The sequence below is a fragment of the Rhyacophila brunnea genome, unplaced genomic scaffold, assembly GCF_057557595.1.
Source record: "Rhyacophila brunnea isolate RB1 unplaced genomic scaffold, BYU_Rbru_1.0 scaffold_9, whole genome shotgun sequence".
NCBI classification, from domain to species: Eukaryota; Metazoa; Arthropoda; class Insecta; order Trichoptera; family Rhyacophilidae; genus Rhyacophila; species Rhyacophila brunnea.
The window spans coordinates 35,081,779-35,103,731 of NW_028233361.1; the positions used below are offsets into that span (position 1 = coordinate 35,081,779).

Here is a 21,953-nt window from a genome sequence, read left to right on the forward strand (position 1 = left end):
TACAGCAAAGCACTTTTATATGATATTATACACGGTTATAAAAATGATTTTTAACGTATTGGCGGGGCTCGAGATTACAACATGCTCGTTCCGAAAAAAAAATTATGCTTGTTGAAATTACATTTTTTAATCGGTTACTTGCTAACAGTAACACAGTGGAAGGGGTACTGCCTTCCGTTCCGATCAGGTATAACAATTCGAAAAGCTCTTCGCCGAAGTCCGGTGTATCTTGCTAAAGTGCGAATTTCAAAAATAATAATCACAATTACGATAATACATCGGTTCACAGGTGTTATCAATGTATTATTACAATAGTAACACCATATTAAGTATTTAACCTTTCTAACGCGGCAACTGACTTTAGTCAGCCTATACGCGCGAGTCATCCGCGCGTCAGCTGACTAAAGTCATTTCGATTTTCGTTTGCCTAGTACTGCTTTCCGCCAGGCGCGAATAATTCGAATATTGATTTAATTTATTCAAAAATCATCCTTCTCTTGACATCTGTCAATGGATAGCCTAAACTTTTGTTCTATCTAATTTAAATAAATATTTTTCGGGAGCGTGTCTTGAATAAAAATATATCAGTCATCGGGCCAATTCAAATTTGCCGCGTATATAGTGTCTTATCGCTTCTTAGTGCATGTGCGCCGAAGACATTTGACTGACGTGTTTGTAACGATACGAGTTTGCGATATAATAAGTTATATTGTTTTTTAGTGATTTAAAAACTATTTGGTGCGTAAACTGTTAAATAGAATATTCGAAAGTTACATTGATCAAAGTGAATTTACAAAATATTTTTACAAAAGGAATGCTTTTGGAGATTGCATTCATTCGCCTATCTGCCAGTATATTATCCGCGAGTTTATAGTTTCGGAAAATAATTTGAACCAGGTGTCATTTAAATATACCTAGAAGTCCGCGATTTAATATGTCTCTTTGTTTATCATTGATTAACATTTTTAAATACTATTTTCTGGTTATAGTATTAGGTGAAACAGACAAAAATTATTTATTTACCCTAGTTATCAGCCATTTATAAAGAAAAGACACGAACACTCAGACGCCCGTTCCCGCATAAATGCGGAAATTGTCGTATTACGCAAACACCAGGTCCCGCGCTACTGAATTTTTATACACTGCGCGGCAAATCATCGTCTGCTGGTGTGAGACAGACACTTGAGAATTATTTTTTTCGTAATACTATTCAAAAGGGTTTGATTCATGACTACTATTTTTTTTATGTAGAATTCTTCTTATATTTATAGTCGAAAATAACTCGAGTTACTTACTATCACGTCATTATAATAAAATAAGAGATTACCTATTCTAGTACCAGGTTATTGAAGTAATATAATAAAAAAAAAACAAATGAACTTGAAAATAAAATTGTGGTGACTATAAAGCATTTAGAAGTGCAAAAAGTGTTTGAAATTTAATATTTTACGAATTGTAATAGGTATTCGAAAAATAAACCATTTTGTTATATAAACTATGTGTCATTCGATTCCATTCAGTTCGGGGTCAATGGTAGGTACAAACCAGGCACTGGTGGTAAGTACATCACTCTCAAATAGCCAGTAGTTCTCAAGGATGATTTATTTATATTCGGCCTGCAGTGCTGCAATGTGTATGCGAGTTCAAACAAAAGTTACACAGTTTGAGATGTCCTGGATGCTATAAAAATGAGTTATTTATGACTGATATTTTTTCAACACACTCAACAAAAATGCTCATAAAAGTCATAAACCATATTATTATTCATTATGTGTATGACATATTTGTCGAAATGGTAGCCGGTAGACTATAAGAATACTGAACTGTTCACACTTGTTAATCTGTCATCGACGCATTAGTCCAGCACCATTTCGTAAGTGTCATGGCGCCGCTCGAGTAAGCTGGCATTTTTTCAATGAAGAAGTCTTGTTCGTGATTTCTTATCAGATTTAGGCGACGAATGTTTATTTTTAGAGTCACATAAAATATTAGGTTCTGTCATAATCATTTTTGAACTTGACTCCGATTTTTTACTACTCTATTTGTGTATGTTTGACTGACATTTATTACGATTTATTGATGCTTGAAATCACAACGCGCACTGTTGTACTAAGTCGGGATTCGTAACGCTTAGAAAGGGTTAACATTGGAAAGTTTTTTTATTAAATTTAGGACATGAACTAAATAAATGTCCAACAACCATTTCTCATGAAAAATTGTTAAGAAGCCAACCATTAAAATAAAACTAAGAAGGTATAATGTAATTCTTTATTCCTAATACATAGGTTGAAGAATTGTTAGGAAGATTACTTTTCTCTCATACAATTAAAGGACGGACATGGCCAGATACAGAAATACAGAGATGTCACTATTAAATTAACGTATTTAACAAGTGGTGCAGTCACCAAACAGTGGCAAACTTCAGAAGTACAAGTGGCATCTAACGGAATGCAAGCAAATATAATGTTGTATTTCATCTGTACATCGCAGGATAAAATTAACAAAATACAATACTATGCTTGCCTGAATTACTGACTGCTGTCACTTTCGTTTCTCAATTCCGCCACTATTTAGTGATGTCGCCACTCACTAAAGCAGTGCTCCGCAACCTTTTCCCACCCACGGCATACCAAAGGTCTTTCCAGAATTCCGCGGCACACCACACGTAAAACAATTTATACACCAAAACATGGACCCCACATCCTGAAAGGTAATGGTTGAAGACAGCGTGATACTCTAAAATAGCATTTTTGAAGTAGTGTTCAAGGTAAAATTAATGGTATTGATTTTATGTTTAGCAATTTTTCATATGGTTATATGTATTATATTAATATAATTATGGTTAGTTGTCGGGCTTGGAATAATTATTTGTCGAGTATTGACACAATAATAATAAATTGCATCCTACAATAAGATGCTTTAAAATATTAATACTAGCGTAGTAAAATAGCACAGGTGACTTTTTTTGACTCGAAAATGGGAGCTGAACTGCGATAGTTTTGTCGGAAATCCGAGGATATTTTTTATTAACCGAAATCCAGAAAATAAGCAATGGAACATCGGCAAAGTTCAGTTTTAGCGCCCCGTCATTTATCAATTCAACAAATTCCTCTCGAATTTATAGGAAAAGCGCTTCTATAGAATTTTCGGTATTGGTTGCAAAAGGGTTTCGTATCCAGTCGCATTGATTGTATGAAAGTAGTGATGAAATTTCTTTTGCAGCAACGTTGAATGTTTTTGAGACGGATCCAAAATTGATTGCTTGTTTTCAATGGTGGTCTGGTAGTTCCTTTGGAACATTTGTAGAAATCCTTGTGTTAACACCTTCTGCCAAAGTTCTAGTTTATTTTTGAATTCTGATAATTTATCAGAGCACGTCAATATATTTTCATTCTGACCTTGCATTGTTTTATTAAGTTCGTGCAGGTGCTCAAATATATCACCAGCCATGTACACAAATTTGGCTATTGCACCGCGGCACACCTAGCATCGTCTCACGGCACACCGGCTGCGGAGCACTGCACTAAAGGACCGATTTCAGCTGCCTAATGTTGAGTGTCACTAAGTATTTGGTCCTAAGAAGAGTGACGACAAAATAATTGTGAAGAGTTTTATAGGAATTGACACGATTACTTCAACGATTGAATACGAAGAGATTATTTTAATTTAAAATGATGAGACAGTGGACAGGAAACAGGAAAATGTGCTGGTAAATCGAATAATAATATTATGTTCTTAGTGAGAATACTAAAACGTTCAATTTGTGTTACAGCAAAAGCAGCATAGAGCGTCTATCCCTCTTGCGGCTGGATGTAGGTGAGGAATTAGTGTCGGGGATAGGGCTGGGCCGTGCTGCGAGCGTGGCGTGGTGGTTTGCACGAGGGGCGGGCGGCCAAGCAGCCCGGAAGCTATTGGCCGCTCCTGTTCTGCCTCCCTCCACTCTACACTGGAGCAAATTGTTACAGCCATACATACACCATCTTGGACATTTGATGTGAGTTTCCGACTAACTTTAAAGATCCCAATTTATTTCTAGGGTTATGCTCAATTCATAAATTTGACGATACGCAAGCGTTGGTGGATTATTTTTGACCGAGTCGACTTTACTAATTATTGTTAACTGTAATTCTGGATTACTGGCATGTGACTGGATGACTAGTTAATTAATGAAACTCGTGTATCTATCGTCGAGTTGCCTTATGGGACCGTATAATGGGTGAAAATGTAAGACAGATTATCACATAATCATCTGGTAAGAAATGAATCATAAAATCACTTCACACTAAAGAATTAAATCGTAATTGTTCACAGATATAATAGGTTACACTTATACATTGTTTCTTTGTCATGGTAACTATGGTGATGAATCAATAAAGTGGTACTAATTTGCTAAAACGTCATAATGTAAAATATAAAATACCAATGTGACGATTAGATGTCAATACAACTATGTACAAGCGATTTTGTAAGAATGTGAATACAGTCGAACTTGGTTATTACGATCACAGAAATAGCGAGATCTCGGATGTAATGAAGAAACATTCGTTGACATTTAAGTTTATGAATTTCTCCATACATTTATTCACTTTTATAACAAGCTACTTCTCGGGTATACCGAGGAGTAATTGGGACTGAAAAAATACCTCTTAAAGTTAATCCGCTTAAAACGGGGACCAAAATTACTTAGTATATAAATGGGTTTAATTAGGACACGTGAGCAAGACAGAAATAGCATAGGAGTGTGGGATTGAAAGTGACAGTTGACGACTGTGAGCTATTGCTCTTGAGTTTTTTTATGTGTTTTTATAGTTTTTTTGTTTCTTCCTGCAAATTCGTAACTGCGGGGATTCGGATAACGAATACTCAGACAATGAGGACCTCCTGTATATAGATTAGACACGGGGTTAAAAGATCTTTTGATAATGGAGGAGGTGTGAAGAAATACTTTAAGCTGTGTGATAATATTAATGGACACCCTCTCATGGAAAATTTTCTATTTTGTTGACAACTCAGTTTCTTATCAGTCAACCTACACGGTCAGTGAGAATTTGCAAGTTCGTAAGTCTTCTCGTGTAAGAAAGTTCTTTATTCAGCTGTGCAAATGTTTCAAATTTTTGGACTTTAGACCTTTTTAGCGCATTGGATTAATTTAGATTTCTCCATTTATGAATTAATTCTATATTGTTTTGCACAGGTGGGGAGTGAGTGGCGGTTTCACCTTGGGCTCTTGGTTGGCCGGTGCAGGAAGACCAAAATTGGTGCAAAGCTACACCTCTTTACTTGCGCCGTGGTGTGAATGGAATTTCTCCTCCAGTGAGTCACTTTTATGACCAATATAACACCATAATCTATAAGGCAATCTCTTAGGTATGAGGCGTCTATTGTTGGTTTATTAATTAATTAATAATTTTAGTTAATTAATAGATTTAATTAAATGATAATTGAACGCCAAGTATGTGAAAACTGCTCCTAACACATTTATTAATTAGGGATATGTCACTTACACTCACTTAGAGCGAAGTCACATGGGCGCTGCGTCGCGAGACTGCTGTATTCTGACTGCGATCGGAAGTGAGAACACACCGCTGTTGCGTACTCACTCCCACTCGCAGTCGGAATACAGCGGTCTCGTGACGCAGTACCCGTGTGGCTTCGCTCTTAATCGTCAGCACCTCTATTGCTGTCTCAAATGTTGTAATACAAAAGTCTTATTGTGGGGTGGGGTTACTGCCAAAAGTTGGTAAGTCTCAAAATCATATTGTTATGGAGTAATAGCGACTTGAAGTTTGACATGCCCTCTAAAATGAGGCATAATTCTAATTTCTTTGTGCTCTATGTGCATGTTCTATATATCGGATGATCTTGAATTTTTTTCAAGCATACATATTTAAATACAGTGGAACCCCGATCTACCGTTCTCACATGAATCGTTTTCCCGGACGGATCGTTCATTTTTGAAAGTCCCGCCAACACCCATAAGAACAATGTTAAATAATCCCGCATTAACCGTTCCCCGATTTATAGTTTTCCTCGAACTATCGTCTAAATATTATGGTCCCGTCACAAATATTATCCTGATTGACCGTTTTTGTTGACTATTTTTCATTTCGCTTTCGTAGAATTGTTATATGATACATACAGACCTTTCAATCGGGTCGCTTTATTTGCCTCGCATCTCGTATCACAAATTTTTATAAGTCGCAATTAAAATGCCCCTCATGAAGAAAACTAGAACTCTAGCTGAGAAACTGGAAATAATTCAAGACGTCGAAAAAAAATCCAGGAGAAAAACGAGTTTTTTTTAAATAAAAAAATTATATCCGCATTTATCATTCTTTTTTTAGGGTCCCTTGAAAACTGTAGAATCGGGGTTTCACTATATAGACACATAATCCATTGTTAACTCTAAATACCTAAATTATCATCTTACCAACTTTTGGCAGCAACCCGACGACGTAGTGTTACTGCCAAAAGTCTCGAAATCATGTTTTGGAGCAATTTGAAAGTTTGACATTATATGTAGACACATACTTCGTTGTTAACTCTAAATACCCAAATTATCGATTTACCAACTTTTGGCACCTAGAAATCCCTCTTTCAATAAACTGATTTCTATAATGTGTATTTGGATTTGGATCCTAGATGGCAATATGTAATTATGTTCACCTATCTAAAAAAATGAGCATTTTACTACCACCCAATTCTCATACAAATTATTAGCATTGAATAATGTTCTTTTTGTACAGGAGAATTCATAGTGGGCATGTCCTTATTGGACACGGGTGACACTCAATGTGCCCTTGAAGCATTCATCCGAGCTGGGCAGGGAGTCGATACAGAGCCCTTCTTGGCCCATCTGCTTCCTCAGGGCTCCCACACTTCACGTCACACTCTGCTCAATTACTATCTGAAGGTAATATTACTTTTATTATATTTTTCACTCTCATATCAGTTTAACCTATCTTCAAATATCATAATCAAATAACCCTTTCGGAAAGTAATCATTAATTCAATTAAATAAATTTAAAAAAAACACATTTCCCTCAAAGACCAATAATTGAGATAAGTATATATTTACGTTTATTTTGAACAAGGTTTTTTGAGTTATTTCTGTATAGGTAGGTTTCAAACTCCATCAATAATGAATGACAACTGACTTTTGTAATGTTAAATGAGGTTGTTACTAACTTTGATTTATAGATGGTGTCAAAAGAATTATATTATTGAATAAAAAGTTGTTAGACACCATTTCTGAATATTTATTATATTTTCAGGTTATAAAATTGTTTGAGCTTCATAAATCTCCAGAATGCATCATCAGCTTGGCAGAGAAAGCTATCGGGATCGCAGACAAAGACGATACTCATTTGGTAAGAATTTTACTCATTTACAAACCTCAGTATGTAGTTTACATAGTACATCAATGATGCCATTGTTTTAGTGAAATATTTTTGTTTTAAACCTCATTTAAATGAAATAAAATATTTTTTTTAGTCAACATATGGTAAAGCACATTCGCACAAATCCTGTGGTTACAGGTTCAAGTCCCGTCGGGCGTTGTATTTTTATATGTAATATATCTGGGAATTTTCAAATTACAGTATAACCTCGTTTTTACGTGCCCGGAATTCACGTTTTCCCGGCAATCGCGTGTAATTTTTTCAGTCCCGATGTATTTCAGTACATTTAATACCCGTATTTACGTTTTTCTTTCCCGCGATTTACGTCGGAAATATTCAAAATATGCGAGTTACGCGCGCTATTTTTTTAGAAACATAAAATTTGAATGTTCTTTTTTCAATACCCCCCTTTTACATTTTCCCTCCAATTAGGTTTTTTTTTTCAGTCCCTTAAAAAACGTAAAATAGGGGGTTATACTGTATTTATGTTTTATGATTTATATAGGTAATAATAAAAATATTGTTTCATAATAAGAATATACAGTCATTCGATTACCTTTTTACCCTAACAAATGCCAGAAGCAACATGCCTGAAGTCACATTGACCAAACAACCTGAAACCAACTCAGTTCTCTCGCTATCTCTGAAAATTTGTTACGAAACCTCTTCGTGAGGCGGCCAAAATCTACATCAAACTTTGGAGCTAATTGATTTGTATTTTATAAATACTAAATTCTAGTAAGATGCTACAATCTTGTAGTCAATTTTATCCATGCAGATAAAACACGTGTTTAATGCACGGAGGTGTACCAAGTTAACATAACACTGTCCATTGGAATAAAATACTTTGTATTGTCAACAAAATTCACTGCACCACATGTTTGATGCAAGTTTCTGTCATTGCTGAAATCATTTTTAATGTCTTATATTAATTAGCAAGCTTCAAATTTGTCCTGAAAAAATACCTGCCTTATATGTAGTACTATTATATTTCTAGCCAGTATTCCACTCGTTACTGTTCCGAACGTGGCTGGGTCTCGAAGAGTGGACGAATGCGCTGTCAGCGGCATGCGCACACCCATCCAAAGAGCAGCGCTCCAACTGCCTGGCGAGGCTGACGGCCGCTCTGGGGGCGCAGCGCAAGCTGGGCAGCCTTCTGGCAATGCCATTCAATCCCCCACCTCTGGAGCTCATCAGACAGGCTGAGCTGAGGGCCAGGACTGCCGATGCCCCTGTAAATCATTACTATAGTTTCCTGTATGCTTATCACGTCAAGAAACGTGATATGCGAAAAGGTTTGTTTAATCATTTGTTTGCCAACATCTTTTAATAAATATTTAAACTGAGTTTATTCACTTGAATAAATTATGATATTAGGTTGACAATGCCATTTGTTTACGATGTTGTTATTAGATAATGACCTTTTAATCAAGTATTTAACTAATTTTATTATCCTTGCTTAGAGTGGATTCTTTTGATTTGATTCATTCATCATGAGTGTTGTGTGTTAATATTATGAATGTAGACAAGTTTATAAATATTGTATTGTATAAATGTTTATTACAAATTGAAAATGTCCATTAGGATGAAACCGATCTTGTATTAATAATTTTGAAGAATGTAAGTATTTCACATTCACTTTGTTGATTTTAAGCCATTTTACATCTAATTTCTCCTTGTAAACCGAGAAAATCATCACATGTTATATCTGGAATGGTAAATTTTATAAAACTATCCATAAAATACTATGCAGACGAATGAAAAATTTAATAATCTCGAAATTAAAAATGTTGCTTTCATCTGTTCAAAGACCATAAATATATAATAATATAATACATAATAATATCATTATGGACTTGAATTTGAATTTTGTTTCATCTTCAGTATTTTACTGATACAAATTATTGAACATAAAATATTATATTTCACTAAAAAAAAGTAATGCCCAACCGGAAATCGAACTTCTTATCCAATGGACCGTTAAGACAGACTCCAAACGCGCGTAAAATAATATAGTCATATATTGTAATATACGCGAAGGCGTAGACCAGACAAAACAAAAATCTCAAGGACGAATCCTGTCAAACTACATACAAAAAATGTTGGATTATCTCAAACCTTTGTTTGCATGTATTTGTAGAAGATTCTACAGATTTAGATACAGTCTATCTATGTAGATGATTAAGATGTAATACTTAGAGACAGATGGTCCTGTTGATATATTTTACTTTTGAAATGCTTTTAGGTGAATAACATCTATTTTTCTTAAGAAGACTTTAAATAATCGCCCAGCAGTGGTGAAGGGTGGAGGTAGGCTGTTAAGATTCACCATAAATAGTGCACATTAAATTTTGTCAGTCATACGTATTTGTTTTCATTGAAATAATACTACAATTTACAGATCATGGTGGTTAGTTTTCAAAATTCAATTAACCCTGCGAAATCCAAGCCATAATAGATAATAGTCAAAAAAATACTTGTCTATCTATAAAATATCTAAAATTATACAATTAAATCATACATAACTTTGGATATTTTATGGATAGAATAATATTTTTATCTACGAGGGTGGGTCAATAAGTCCTTAGAAAAGCCGACAGGTGGCGCGACTAGTACTGTAAGCGGTTTGTTTTCATGCAGCGGCACTACCGATTCAGTATGCTGCGAAGTTTCAATCAGATTAGTCGGGTTGTTGTGTGTTTCTCGTACATTTAAAAAAAAAAATTGCTTGTTTACAAAAATGGAGAAAATTGAGTTTAAAGCTGTTATTAAACATTTTAATATAAAAGGGTTAACAGCAAAGGAAATAAAAAATGAGTTGGATTTAGTTCACGGCATATCTGCTCCTTCACTTGCAACTATTTACAACTGGTTAAATGAATTTAAACGTGGTCGTACATCAACAAAGGATGAACCACGCTCAGGACGTCCTGTAGAGGTGACTACACCAGAAATGATCAATAAAATCCACGATATGGTGTTAAGTGACCGAAGATTAAAGTTGAGTGAGATAATTGAGGTTACAGGGATCTCAAAAGGTAGCGTCATTTCTATTTTACATGACAAATTGGGCATGAAAAAAATTTCTGCAAGATGGGTGCCGCGTTTGCTCACAGTCGACAATAAACGCAATAGGGTGGTGGCCTCTAAAGCCCTGTTGTCGCTCATGCAACGCAATCCGGATGAATTTTTTCGTCGCTTTGTGACTGTAGATGAAACATGGATACACCACTATACTCCCGAGACGAAAGAACAGTCAAAGCAGTGGATTGCGAAAGGCGAACCATGTCAAAAGAAGGCGAAAACCGTAAAATCAGCTGGTAAGGTTATGGCTACTGTATTTTGGGATGCACGTGGAATTATTTTCGTTGACTATTTGGAAAAAAGAAAAACAATAACAGGGGATTATTATGCATCTTTATTGGACCAGCTAAAAAACAAAATTGAAGAAAAACGGCCTCATTTAAACAGGAAAAAAATCCTCTTTCATCAGGACAATGCCCGTGTTCACACATGTTTACGATCAATGGCTAAAATTGAAGAATTGAAGTTCGAATTGGTCGACCACCCACCGTATTCGCCAGATTTAGCCCCCAGTGACTTTTTCCTTTTCCCAAACTTAAAAAAATGGCTAAGTGGACAACGTTTTTTTTCAAATGAAGAAGTCATCGATCGGACAAATGCTTATTTTGAGGACCTTCCGAAAATTTATTTTTCTGACGGTTTAAAAAAAATTGAGAAACGTCTAACCAAGTGTATTGAGCTCCAAGGAGATTATGTTGAGAAATAAAAAAAAAATACAAAAATAAAAACTGTTTTAATGCTTTTTTCTAAGGACTTATTGACCCACCCTCGTATTATAGTTTAGTTTAGGCAGGGCTTAGTGAATTTAAAAAATTACACCAACAATATGTGTAATATGTATTCTTAATCCAACAAAAATAAATAATTATGAATGAAAACGTGTGCACAATTTTGTCGTATCGCCCAAGATATACCAAAACTATTATGGTATGGTTTAGGTAGGGTTTAATTGATTTTTAAAAACTAAACAACATCGTCTATAAATTGTAATCTTAGTTCAATAAAAACAAATATGTATGACCTACAAAGTTTAATGTGCACTATTTATGGCAGATCTTAACGGCCTACCTCCACCCTTCGCCACTGTCACCCAGTATGGAGTCTTCGCCACAGCTACTCTCGGTTCTTGGATCCATAGTTTTTCATTATGTTCTGTTATCAGTTGCTGTTCAAAATGTAATCTTGTGTCGTGAGAAGAAGCATTGTAGGTCACATAGTAGTACAACAATAGGATTACTCGATGTGATCATACATTGATGCATTGTATTAAAATTGTCTGAATTATTAAGGCTATACCTCAGTTGAGGCACGATCTAAAAAGATCGGGCTGGGCGATGCGCGGATTGCGGGTCGCGGGTGCAAATGAAGCATGCCGAACGAAATATAATTTATATCCAACATGCGTCCATTTAATGTTCTTTTTATTGTTCTATTAGTAACAATAATAATATACTCATTGACATGTTTTCTTTTTCAAGTAAATGGGTAACGTTTTTAGTCATCTTTACACGATTTAAGAATTAATGCCCCCGTCGCCATCATGAAACAAATTGACGTGTTCTCAGCTCGACGTTCTCTCTCCGAATGCCAGCGAGTCCAAAATTTCGTCACGCCTATAGTTGAAAATTATTTGCCGTTTCACTGATGTATCGTCTTAAGCTTTCAAATAACTTGCTGAGCTCCTGGATATCGATCAGTTCGAACACCGCCGTATTATATACATAATATTATTTGATACCCACTGTAGTCAGTGGTATACAATAAGTAACATATGATATTAAAATACCTTTAACCCTTTCTTAACTTTCGTATAGTGTTGTGTGAGAGAATACGCGGCATCGGTCATATTTTCATGATTGTTGTCTTGTTTAATGTTTAGCTGCCGATGTGATGTACGAGCAAGCCAACCGAGTGGCGGCTGAGTTAGGTCCGGGAGCCGAGGACCTTGGTCGCAGAGCTCGTTGCCTGTTAGCAGCCCTCAGTGCCTTGTCTCTTGTCCCACCAAAGCACGCCTTCCTCGTTAGCCCTCTATCTCTTTCCCTCAGCCTGAATCATGCCGAAAAAAGGGACAGCCGCGGAGAGGTGAGCCCTAAATTCATTCAATGTCATATATAATGTTTTGTTTCATCATCTGTTGTCTTACGACATATCTTTATAGAAGAAAATCATACTCTAATTTCCTAGTATGTATGCTGTTTTTGAAGCTACAAAGTTACGATAGGTTTATTGTTTATATTTGAAATTTATTATGTTATTTCTTTATTTCATAAGGTTGTCCCGGCAGAAAGAGAAGTATCGGTGATCGGAGTTGAGGAACTTCGGAAAGAATTAAGTTTGGTCACTGCGAGGCTCAAGTTTGCCAACACTCAAGTTGACAGACTCTGTCCTGAAACAGGTGTGTAGACTGGTGTTAAATTAATGATTTCATTTAGGAATTTTCTCTTTCATTTAGGAAAGATTGTGATCCTTTCCTCAATAACTATTTTTTTGTTGTTTGAAACTTAAATGAAACCTTGAAAATAAAACCCATCAATAACAAGTTGTTACGTTTAGGTGTGGAAGAAGTGTCTTTACTATTGAGCAGTGTTGGGCTACACACGGCCGCGGTCAACTTGAGGAGTGGCCACGGCATTCCCCGAGCTCCTGCTCTCGCCGCCCTCGCCTCTTCTGCCGCCGCTCTGTCTTCACTGCAAACTGGAAATACTCAGGACACTAAAGATGCCGACGCCTGGAGATGGCTTGCCGAGAATGACATCACAGGTACCCACTAACACACCATATCTAACTTTTTTCAGTTTAAATGATTCTTTAGATCCAAGATATCCCATGATAAGTTGAAATGCATGGCAGATAATTGATGCGTTGATGATTAGTGTAATACAGTGGTCTCCAAACTCAATAAGGATGTGAGCTACTTTCAGGAATTAAAATTGTCTGGTGAGCTTATACATATTCCTTCATAATTTTTTATCATCGTCCTTTATCGTACCATACATAATATTATTTATTTATAAACAAAATAATAATTGAAAAATATCTTGAAAAAAGTGTGAGTAAAAGTAAAAATAATTAGTGAAAAGAATGGCATCCACTTTCCTCCACAATTTTTTCTATTCTCGGTGAGTACCTTGTCACTCCTATCCGAATGCAATTATCAAGATGTACACCTATGAGTCAGTTTCTATCATCTGTGAGTCAGTTCGAGAAATATTTCATTTCGGAGTAATAATAAAATTTGAGAGGCAAATTTATAAATATGATAAAATATCCTATGCGAGCTACCGGTAGCTCGCGAGCGACCGTTTGGCGGTCACTGGTGTAATGCAAGTACACTGGTAACCAAACTGAGTAAATCAACTTCAATGCGATTGTAAATTCTACATAATTGTTTGCTCAACTTTGAAAGGTTACTACATACTGGCTTCAATCTAATGGTTTGTTTTGTCAGTAGAACCAAATAAATTCTCGGAAGTATAATTCTGATTGTTATATTAATTGGATAATAATTACCGATAAGCTCTTTACTCTTGATCACATTATTTATTCATGTTTTAATTTTATTATATTCAGAATGCGACACAATAGTATTAACTATATGTCGTAAAATTGATAACACCAATGGCCAATCTGCCAGCGTAATTAATTTTATTGTTTTATTGACAATTAGAAGTTTTGTTCCAATAAATGTTAAAAAAGTAAATGTGTTAAGCAAACAAATTTAAAACGGGTTTGATAATGCGGTAAACCGAAATAATTTACCTTTTTTAGCATTATGACATCACACAAGCATTTATCACTGTTATTATGAACAATGTTTTTTAAAAATGATATTAAGGTGATGTCTCGAGGTAAATTTCTTATCGAAAAATACCTACAAAAGTTTATTAATCGATAAATACATATTCAAAAGTAATGAGAAAAATATAAAAAAATAATTAAAAGTTATAATGGAGTTCAGAATTTCAAAAATACTAGTAAAATTCGGTACATTTTGTGCAGTCCCCACAAATGAATGACGCCAGTTTTCTTATCGAAATTACGATAAAAATGTACCTAAATCTATAAACTATCAATGTTCTTCGCCGAAATTGAAATTAATTATATCATTATATATTTTTTTTCAAATTTAAGAAACGTGGATTTACAAGCTACAAAGTATCTAAGTAAAATTGAAAAAACTTGGTTTGTACGTAATAAATATAAAAAAGCCATGAACATCGAGTAGAAATATATTTTATTAATTTTTAGGATAGTTATATGAATTTTATCTTATATTTGTGTTGAATGGGAACTGCATGAAACTAACTTAACTGTCAACTTTCCTTCATTATTTTATTCCATTAGGCATCGCCTTAAGAAGAGATTATATGGAAAATGTATGACATACGTAATGAAATATGCCAAAACCCTTAAATGAAGATTGTCTGTACTCATAACTCGTAGACAGGGTAGTCACTGGACGAAATCAATAGCCGAGGGTATAAGACGGCTGAAAGGCTGCCCAAACGTACAATGGATTGATGAAATATTAAGATTTAGCGGAATTATGTGGCAGTAAAATACAAAGAACCGAGAGGTCTTTATAATATAAATATAATTATAATATAAATATAATTATAATTGAAACAGACTGATAATGACACAAAGAATCAAACAGGATTGTTTGCTTTATTTTAGTAATACAAGTCGAAAAAACAAGAAGCTACTGTCCAGCAAGATCTTCTTGGCTACGTGTTAAAACTGTGAACTAACAAACTCCTCCCATTTTTAACCGCACTTCGATTGAAGCGCCTTCCAGTTAGCAACGAGTTGTCCACGTGTTAAAACTGTGAACTAACAAGCTCCTCCCATTTTTAACCGCACTTCGATTGAAGCGCCTTCCGGTTAGCAACGAGTTGTCCACGTGTTAAAACTTTGAACCAACAAGCTCCTCTCATTTTTAACCGCATTTCGATTGAAGCGCCTTCCGGTTAGCGATGAGTTGTCCCCACGTGTTAAAACTGTGAACTAACAAGCTCCTCCTACTTTTAACCGCACTAGCGACTTCCGATTATTGCCTAGATCTTCTTGTCGGACAGTAGCTAATACTGCTAATGTTAATTTCTCAAATTGTGAAAAAACCGTTGGACTTAACAAAAATATGAAAAATATCTTTATTGTGTAAAATTGAACAATCTTTATTTCATCTATGGGTAAAATTTCTGTGAGGATAACAGCTAATGAAATATTCAATAACTGTTTTTTGTCGCCATTTTACCAATATGGCGTCATTTTCCCAAAGGTGCGAAAAGGGGCAAATAAGTAATTAGCGGAAAAACTGAGGCAGAATCAGTCAAAAACCCTTGAAAGAGTCCCCTGACAATACCAAGTCATGCTATGTTCATATGGGCTGGCGACCAGACCATAATATGTATCTGACCCCTAAACATTTAACTCAGTTTTGGAAAAAGGTCGTTTTGGTCTATAATAATAATACATAATTTGGTACTGATGTTTGCTAAGTTATAATTATTATTTGATCAATAGATAAAGGTACCTGTCGATTTTGACATGTACATATAATAAATGTGAATGTCCGTAATTCCAGAGGTTTGCAGTGGAGACAAAAGCGCCGCTGATGCTGCCTGGGCGTTACTTCACAGGTTGGTTGGCAAGGCTGATGACATGCACACTCCCACTCCTTGCAGCGAGTCCAGAGCATCTCTCCTGCACGCCGTCGCTTCTAGATTGCTGGCTCTCGGAGCATTCTTGCCGCATTGGCTCATCGCTGAATATAAGGTGAGATAAAAATATTCTCAAGGAATAACTCTTAGTAAATGTTCTAAGGACATCTATAATAGATCAATAATTCAACATCAATAATTAACGGAATTATGAGACAGGCAATATATAATCATGTGGCGGTATACAAAAAATTAGGTAAAAAAGAAAAGTCTCTTGAACTCACGACTTACATAAACGACAATTAAATATAATTACTGAAAAATGACCTAAAAAGTGTAGTAAAAAAATTGATCAATATGTATCTAAAACAATAAAAATAAAACCGTTTGAGATTTTACAGTTGTTTGATTTTTCTAGGAAATAGAAACACATTTAAGTTACTCTTTTTATGTATGTTTATTTAATCAATATGGCCTATTAATTGTGGTGATGATCTTTTTTTTTAACATAGGCAGTGATAAATAATGAAGTAATTTATTAAATTGATTCAAATTAAAATTGTCTGGGATTCTTTGGTCTCAATGCTATACGGCCATCTGACACATGGTGAACTGTGATACTGCAAACTGCATATATACAAATTGCCAGACACAAATAAATCATAGTATTCCTATGACAACATAAATCAAGATTTTCCATTTTTAATTTTATCACCGATTCAGTTAGCCAATACGAATGATTTTACACATTCCTGTATTCGCACAAATTATATTTGGACATTGTTATACGAGGATGGGTCAATAATTCCTAAGAAAAAAGCATTAAAACAGTTTTTATTTTTGTATTTTTTTTTTATTTCTCAACATAATCTCCTTGGAGCTCAATACACTTGGTTAGACGTTTCTCAATTTTTTTTAAACCGTCAGAAAAATAAGTTTTCGGAAGGTCCTCAAAATAAGCATTTGTCCGATCGATGACTTCTTCATTTGAAAAAAAACGTTGTCCACTTAGCCATTTTTTTAAGTTTGGGAAAAGGAAAAAGTCACTGGGCTAAATCTGGCGAATACGGTGGGTGGTCGACCAATTCGAACTTCAATTCTTCAATTTTAGCCATTGATCGTAAACATGTGTGAACACGGGCATTGTCCTGATGAAAGAGGATTTTTTTCCTGTTTAAATGAGGCCGTTTTTCTTCAATTTCGTTTTTTAGCTGGTCCAATAAAAATGCATAATAATCCCCTGTTATTGTTTTTCCTTTTTCCAAATAGTCAACGAAAATAATTCCACGTGCATCCCAAAATACAGTAGCCATAACCTTACCAGCTGATTTTATGGTTTTCGCCTTCTTTGGACATGGTTCGCCTTTCGCAATCCACTGCTTTGACTGTTCTTTCGTCTCAGGAGTATAGTGGTGTATCCATGTTTCATCTACAGTCACAAAGCGACGAAAAAATTCATCCAGATTGCGTTGCATGAGCGACAACAGGGCTTTATTGCCACCACCCTATTGCGTTTATTGTCGACTGTGAGCAAACGCGGCACCCATCTTGCAGAAACTTTTTTCATGCCCAATTTGTCATGTAAAATAGAAATGACGCTACCTTTTGAGATCCCTGTAACCTCAATTATCTCACTCAACTTTAATCTTCGATCACTTAACACCATATCGTGGATTTTATTGATCATTTCTGGTGTAGTCACCTCTACAGGACGTCCTGAGCGTGGTTCATCCTTTGTTGATGTACGACCACGTTTAAATTCATTTAACCAGTTATAAATAGTTGCAAGTGAAGGAGCAGATATGCCGTGAACTAAATCCAACTCATTTTTTATTTCTTTTGCTGTTAACCCTTTTATATTAAAATGTTTAATAACAGCTCTAAACTCAATTTTCTCCATTTTTGTAAACAAGCAAATTTTTTTTTAAATGTACGAAAATAAAAAACAACAACCCGACCAATCTGATTGAAACTTCGCAGCATACTGAATCGGTAGTGCCGCTGCATGAAAACAAACCGCTTACAGTACTAGTCGCGCCACCTGTCGGCTTTTCTAAGGACTTATTGACCCACCCTCGTATTATCATAATATTACAAATAAGTACTTACTTAAATATAATTATGTATACATTATATATATGTGTGATTTATGTAATGTTTTAATGTAGCATCATTGAATGACGGTCAACGTCATTGCCTTCAACTAAGTTTTTGTTTTATGTGGTTGCACACCGCGACCATATATTTGATTTGGTGCGTTACAGACGCAATCACTAACCACAACTTCCAGCGGTAACCGCACCCTTATGACTGTATTTACCGTATCATTTGTCTGGGACTTCATAACGTCCATCGACCAAGTCCACAGCTAGCCGTCGTGGTCATTGTGGCTAGTCACTTCCATGGGGGAACCGTGAATATCTCCCATGCCCAGACAGTCCACACTTTGTTTCTAGCAATGAACTCTTGACCTGTACCTTACAATCACTTGTGGGATCATCAACTGCGAGGCATTGTAACCTTTTGCACCCACTAGTAGTTATTAAGTGATAGCATATAGTAACATCTATTGACGAACAAGATAACTAAAACTCACAGTCGATAATACAGATCACTGCAGCAAGACTCACTGAGTTAACATTGTAAAACTTCAGTCGCATTTGGACAATCAAACAATAAACATCAATCAAAATTAGTTCTGTGTATTAATTATTATCCACATGGCGAAACAATAATGCAGTAGTGGTAACAACAGAAAATGGGAAACCACAAATTGGTTACCCTTTCAATAATTAAACATCTACAGGCTTATAATAATGTAAATGTTTTTCAGTTGTTGGACGTGTCGTCTCTGATCCGCCTACTGACTCGCCACGGCCGGCTAGCGGAGGCGGCCGCAGTGGGCGCCGAATCTCTTAGGCTGACCACCCCCCTTCCCCGACCGTCCCAACTACGCCCTCTTTGCTCACCTCTGCCCTCTCTAGACCTACTCCTCGCCGAGCTGAAGCATCAGGCCGACTCGGGAGATGTATTCTACGCTCAGGTATGATTCATTATGTCCTCTTGTATAATGCACCTCATTGAACCGTGTTATGTATTTATAGCAGGGCTTTAGAATCAAATTCAGAGTTGTAATATATGCTAAATCCACATTATACATCACTATTATGGCACAATTTATATTTCATGCTCAATTTTTTTATACAATCAAAAAAATACTTTTCGACTTATTTTCTTCCTTGGGTGAAGATATTGGGATTGTAAAGATATATAAAAAGTTAAAGTAAAAAATAATTGCACCAGATGTAGAACCTTATAGCACGTCATAAAATCATAAAAGTTCAATAACTGACTAAAAGAAGATATGTAGTGACATCATTTGGCGAAAATAAAAAATGAAAGCTCAAACGGTAATGCAGTTTACTGCATTTTCATTTGTTTTAGAAACAAATGAGTCATGCTTTCACTTTTTATTATTTTCACATGTTTTGAAACAAATGAGTCACTTTTTCACTTGTTCTTTTTGATTCCATCATTGAACATGAATAATTAAAAATAGTTCTGTGTTTTTATTATTTATGAATATTTTTCCACATAATATAAGTTTTAATTAGTAGTAACCATAGAGGTATTAAATATAAAGAGGGGCAAGGAAACGGCTTTCTCATATAACTGAATAAAGCAGGCCAAGAATAGCCGGCAACTTACGAGAAATAGCGACGCGATAAAAAAAATGCAGGTCATCATGGAGGATTTACTTTGGTCATTATAACATACCCATATAATATAATTTTAACGTGGAAATTTTGCCGCAAATTGATTACCAGCCTGCCTCACCATATTTGCCTGCTTCACTATACTTTCATATAACCTGCCACCCCTAGGTAGTAACGTATACAACAATACAGATTTGTTAAAAGCACTTTCTCATTTCAAACAAGGAGGTACATTCAAATTCATATTGATCCCGTTATATTTATGTTTGTAATGAAAATGTAATTTTGAAATATATAAAATGCAAGTCGAATAAAAACTTTGAGATTTTCAAGTTTTTAAAAATTGAACCGATCCTACGAATATTCCATGAATAAATTCATTACATACTCGTATAAGTATTACATAATTTCCAGGTATCTATTTTGGCTGTACAATCGTGAGTTTTGTTTTCTTATCTCGTTTAGAACAGAAATCAATTTTTAATATACTGTTTTAATTCCAGTTACACGAAGAGTTGGATGAACTGGTGAAGCTTCATTGCGAACGAGTTCAGAGGGCTACAGAATTCCACAAGCAAACACGAGTAGACTGAACTTAAAATAATTGCTCGGAAATAATCAAGAAACTGTATTGTGACCGCGAAAGAATTATTCGCAATCATTAAATTCTGTTGTGTTTAATTTGATTTGTTCAAGTTTTTTAATACACTGAAACCAAATGAATAAGTTTCAGTGACAAGTGGAAATAATATTGACAATACACATTATGAGTGATAAAGACATATGGTTAGTTGAGGAAATATTTTGCTACTAAATAAAACACAAGTAATTTTGTATTATTTTAAAACATTAATGGCCTAATGTCAATATCCCGTAAGTGACTTTTTTCAAATTGTGCAGGAAGCTAAAAAAACGAAATATTTAATATCCCGTATCTGATTGTTAATAGTTCACACAGGTTGTATCTACATAGCATGCCAATAACCCGTAACGTAAAAAGTGGTAAAGCAAAGCACATAATGCCTAATATAATGATAACATCCAATAAAATGTGACAATAGATAAACATCCAAATTTGATATATTACTTATTGTTTTACCTTTTAATTAAATAATTCGAAAGTGACATTTTGAAGCTGAATTCAACACCTGTCATGCAACACGCTTGACAGCTTAAAGGCAAGATACGGGCTATTACAGGTTTATTTCTTCAATGTTCAGATACAGGAAATTACTAAAATGGCTGTATCATTTTTGTTAAAATAACTACAGATATGGGAATTTGGCACTCGATGGGCAGTATTTTTGTTGTTTGTAGTACATTAAAAAGTCATTTTCGTCATATAGGTCAGACCATCGACATATTTTTTTTAGTTTTGTATAATATAATTTTTTTTTTCTGTTAAAAATATGTACTTATTTATTCTGTTGTGCAGAAAATATTGCCAAATTGTAAGGGTACATTTCTTATGTTGTGTGACATTCATTATAATATGTATTAGATATTATGTATTATTAAATAAAAAACATTTATATTTTTTATCAGTCTTAATTATGTATTATATTAATAAAATATACATTGTAAAATATAGTAGAGACACATTCACACACACACAGTATTACAAAGTTTATACTTAGTGATTAAAGTAAAGTAAAAATATGTTGACCACAAAACTTTGAAGGAAGGAGAAAGGCTAGATATTTTTGAAATGTGATGCTGGAAGTCTTGTGAATGGCCAACGAACCAAGGACTCCATAATCAGCGAACCCCAGTTTCGAGACAGACAATCCTCGGTTTGCATTATGCCGGACTCGAATTTTTGGATTAGATAGCCCATAAGAAGGATGACAATCCGGAAAACTGTATGGACAAATCAAAAATGCCACGATTTTCCACTGACAGAGGCTCTGTGTGCTGCTGAATGCCGTAGAGTAGGCCGTCAGACGAACAAATCATTTGGGTCACCACATGACAGTCATGAGGTCCCGATGAAGAAGGCATATTGATATTACATTAGAACCCCGATCGTCCATATATATTTAAATTTAAATTAGTGAAAAAAAATTTACTTTGTATGATTTATCGTTATC

At 35.0% G+C, this 21,953-nt stretch overlaps 1 protein-coding gene across 1 annotated transcript in view; it reads left to right on the plus strand.

Moving 5' to 3' along the window:
- Nup160 (nuclear pore complex protein Nup160) overlaps positions 1 to 21,338 on the plus strand; it is a 33,225-nt gene extending 11,887 nt beyond the window's left edge. The window contains exons 16-26 of the mRNA XM_085959921.1: positions 3,773 to 3,994; positions 5,195 to 5,313; positions 6,747 to 6,913; positions 7,275 to 7,370; positions 8,398 to 8,695; positions 12,364 to 12,566; positions 12,756 to 12,879; positions 13,038 to 13,244; positions 16,072 to 16,262; positions 18,981 to 19,190; positions 20,367 to 21,338. Coding sequence (XP_085816047.1) covers positions 3,773 to 3,994; positions 5,195 to 5,313; positions 6,747 to 6,913; positions 7,275 to 7,370; positions 8,398 to 8,695; positions 12,364 to 12,566; positions 12,756 to 12,879; positions 13,038 to 13,244; positions 16,072 to 16,262; positions 18,981 to 19,190; positions 20,367 to 20,456 — 1,927 coding nt within the window. The 3' untranslated portion in view covers positions 20,457 to 21,338. The remainder of the gene's footprint in view (positions 1 to 3,772; positions 3,995 to 5,194; positions 5,314 to 6,746; positions 6,914 to 7,274; positions 7,371 to 8,397; positions 8,696 to 12,363; positions 12,567 to 12,755; positions 12,880 to 13,037; positions 13,245 to 16,071; positions 16,263 to 18,980; positions 19,191 to 20,366) is intronic.
- Positions 21,339 to 21,953: the final 615 nt, after the last annotated feature.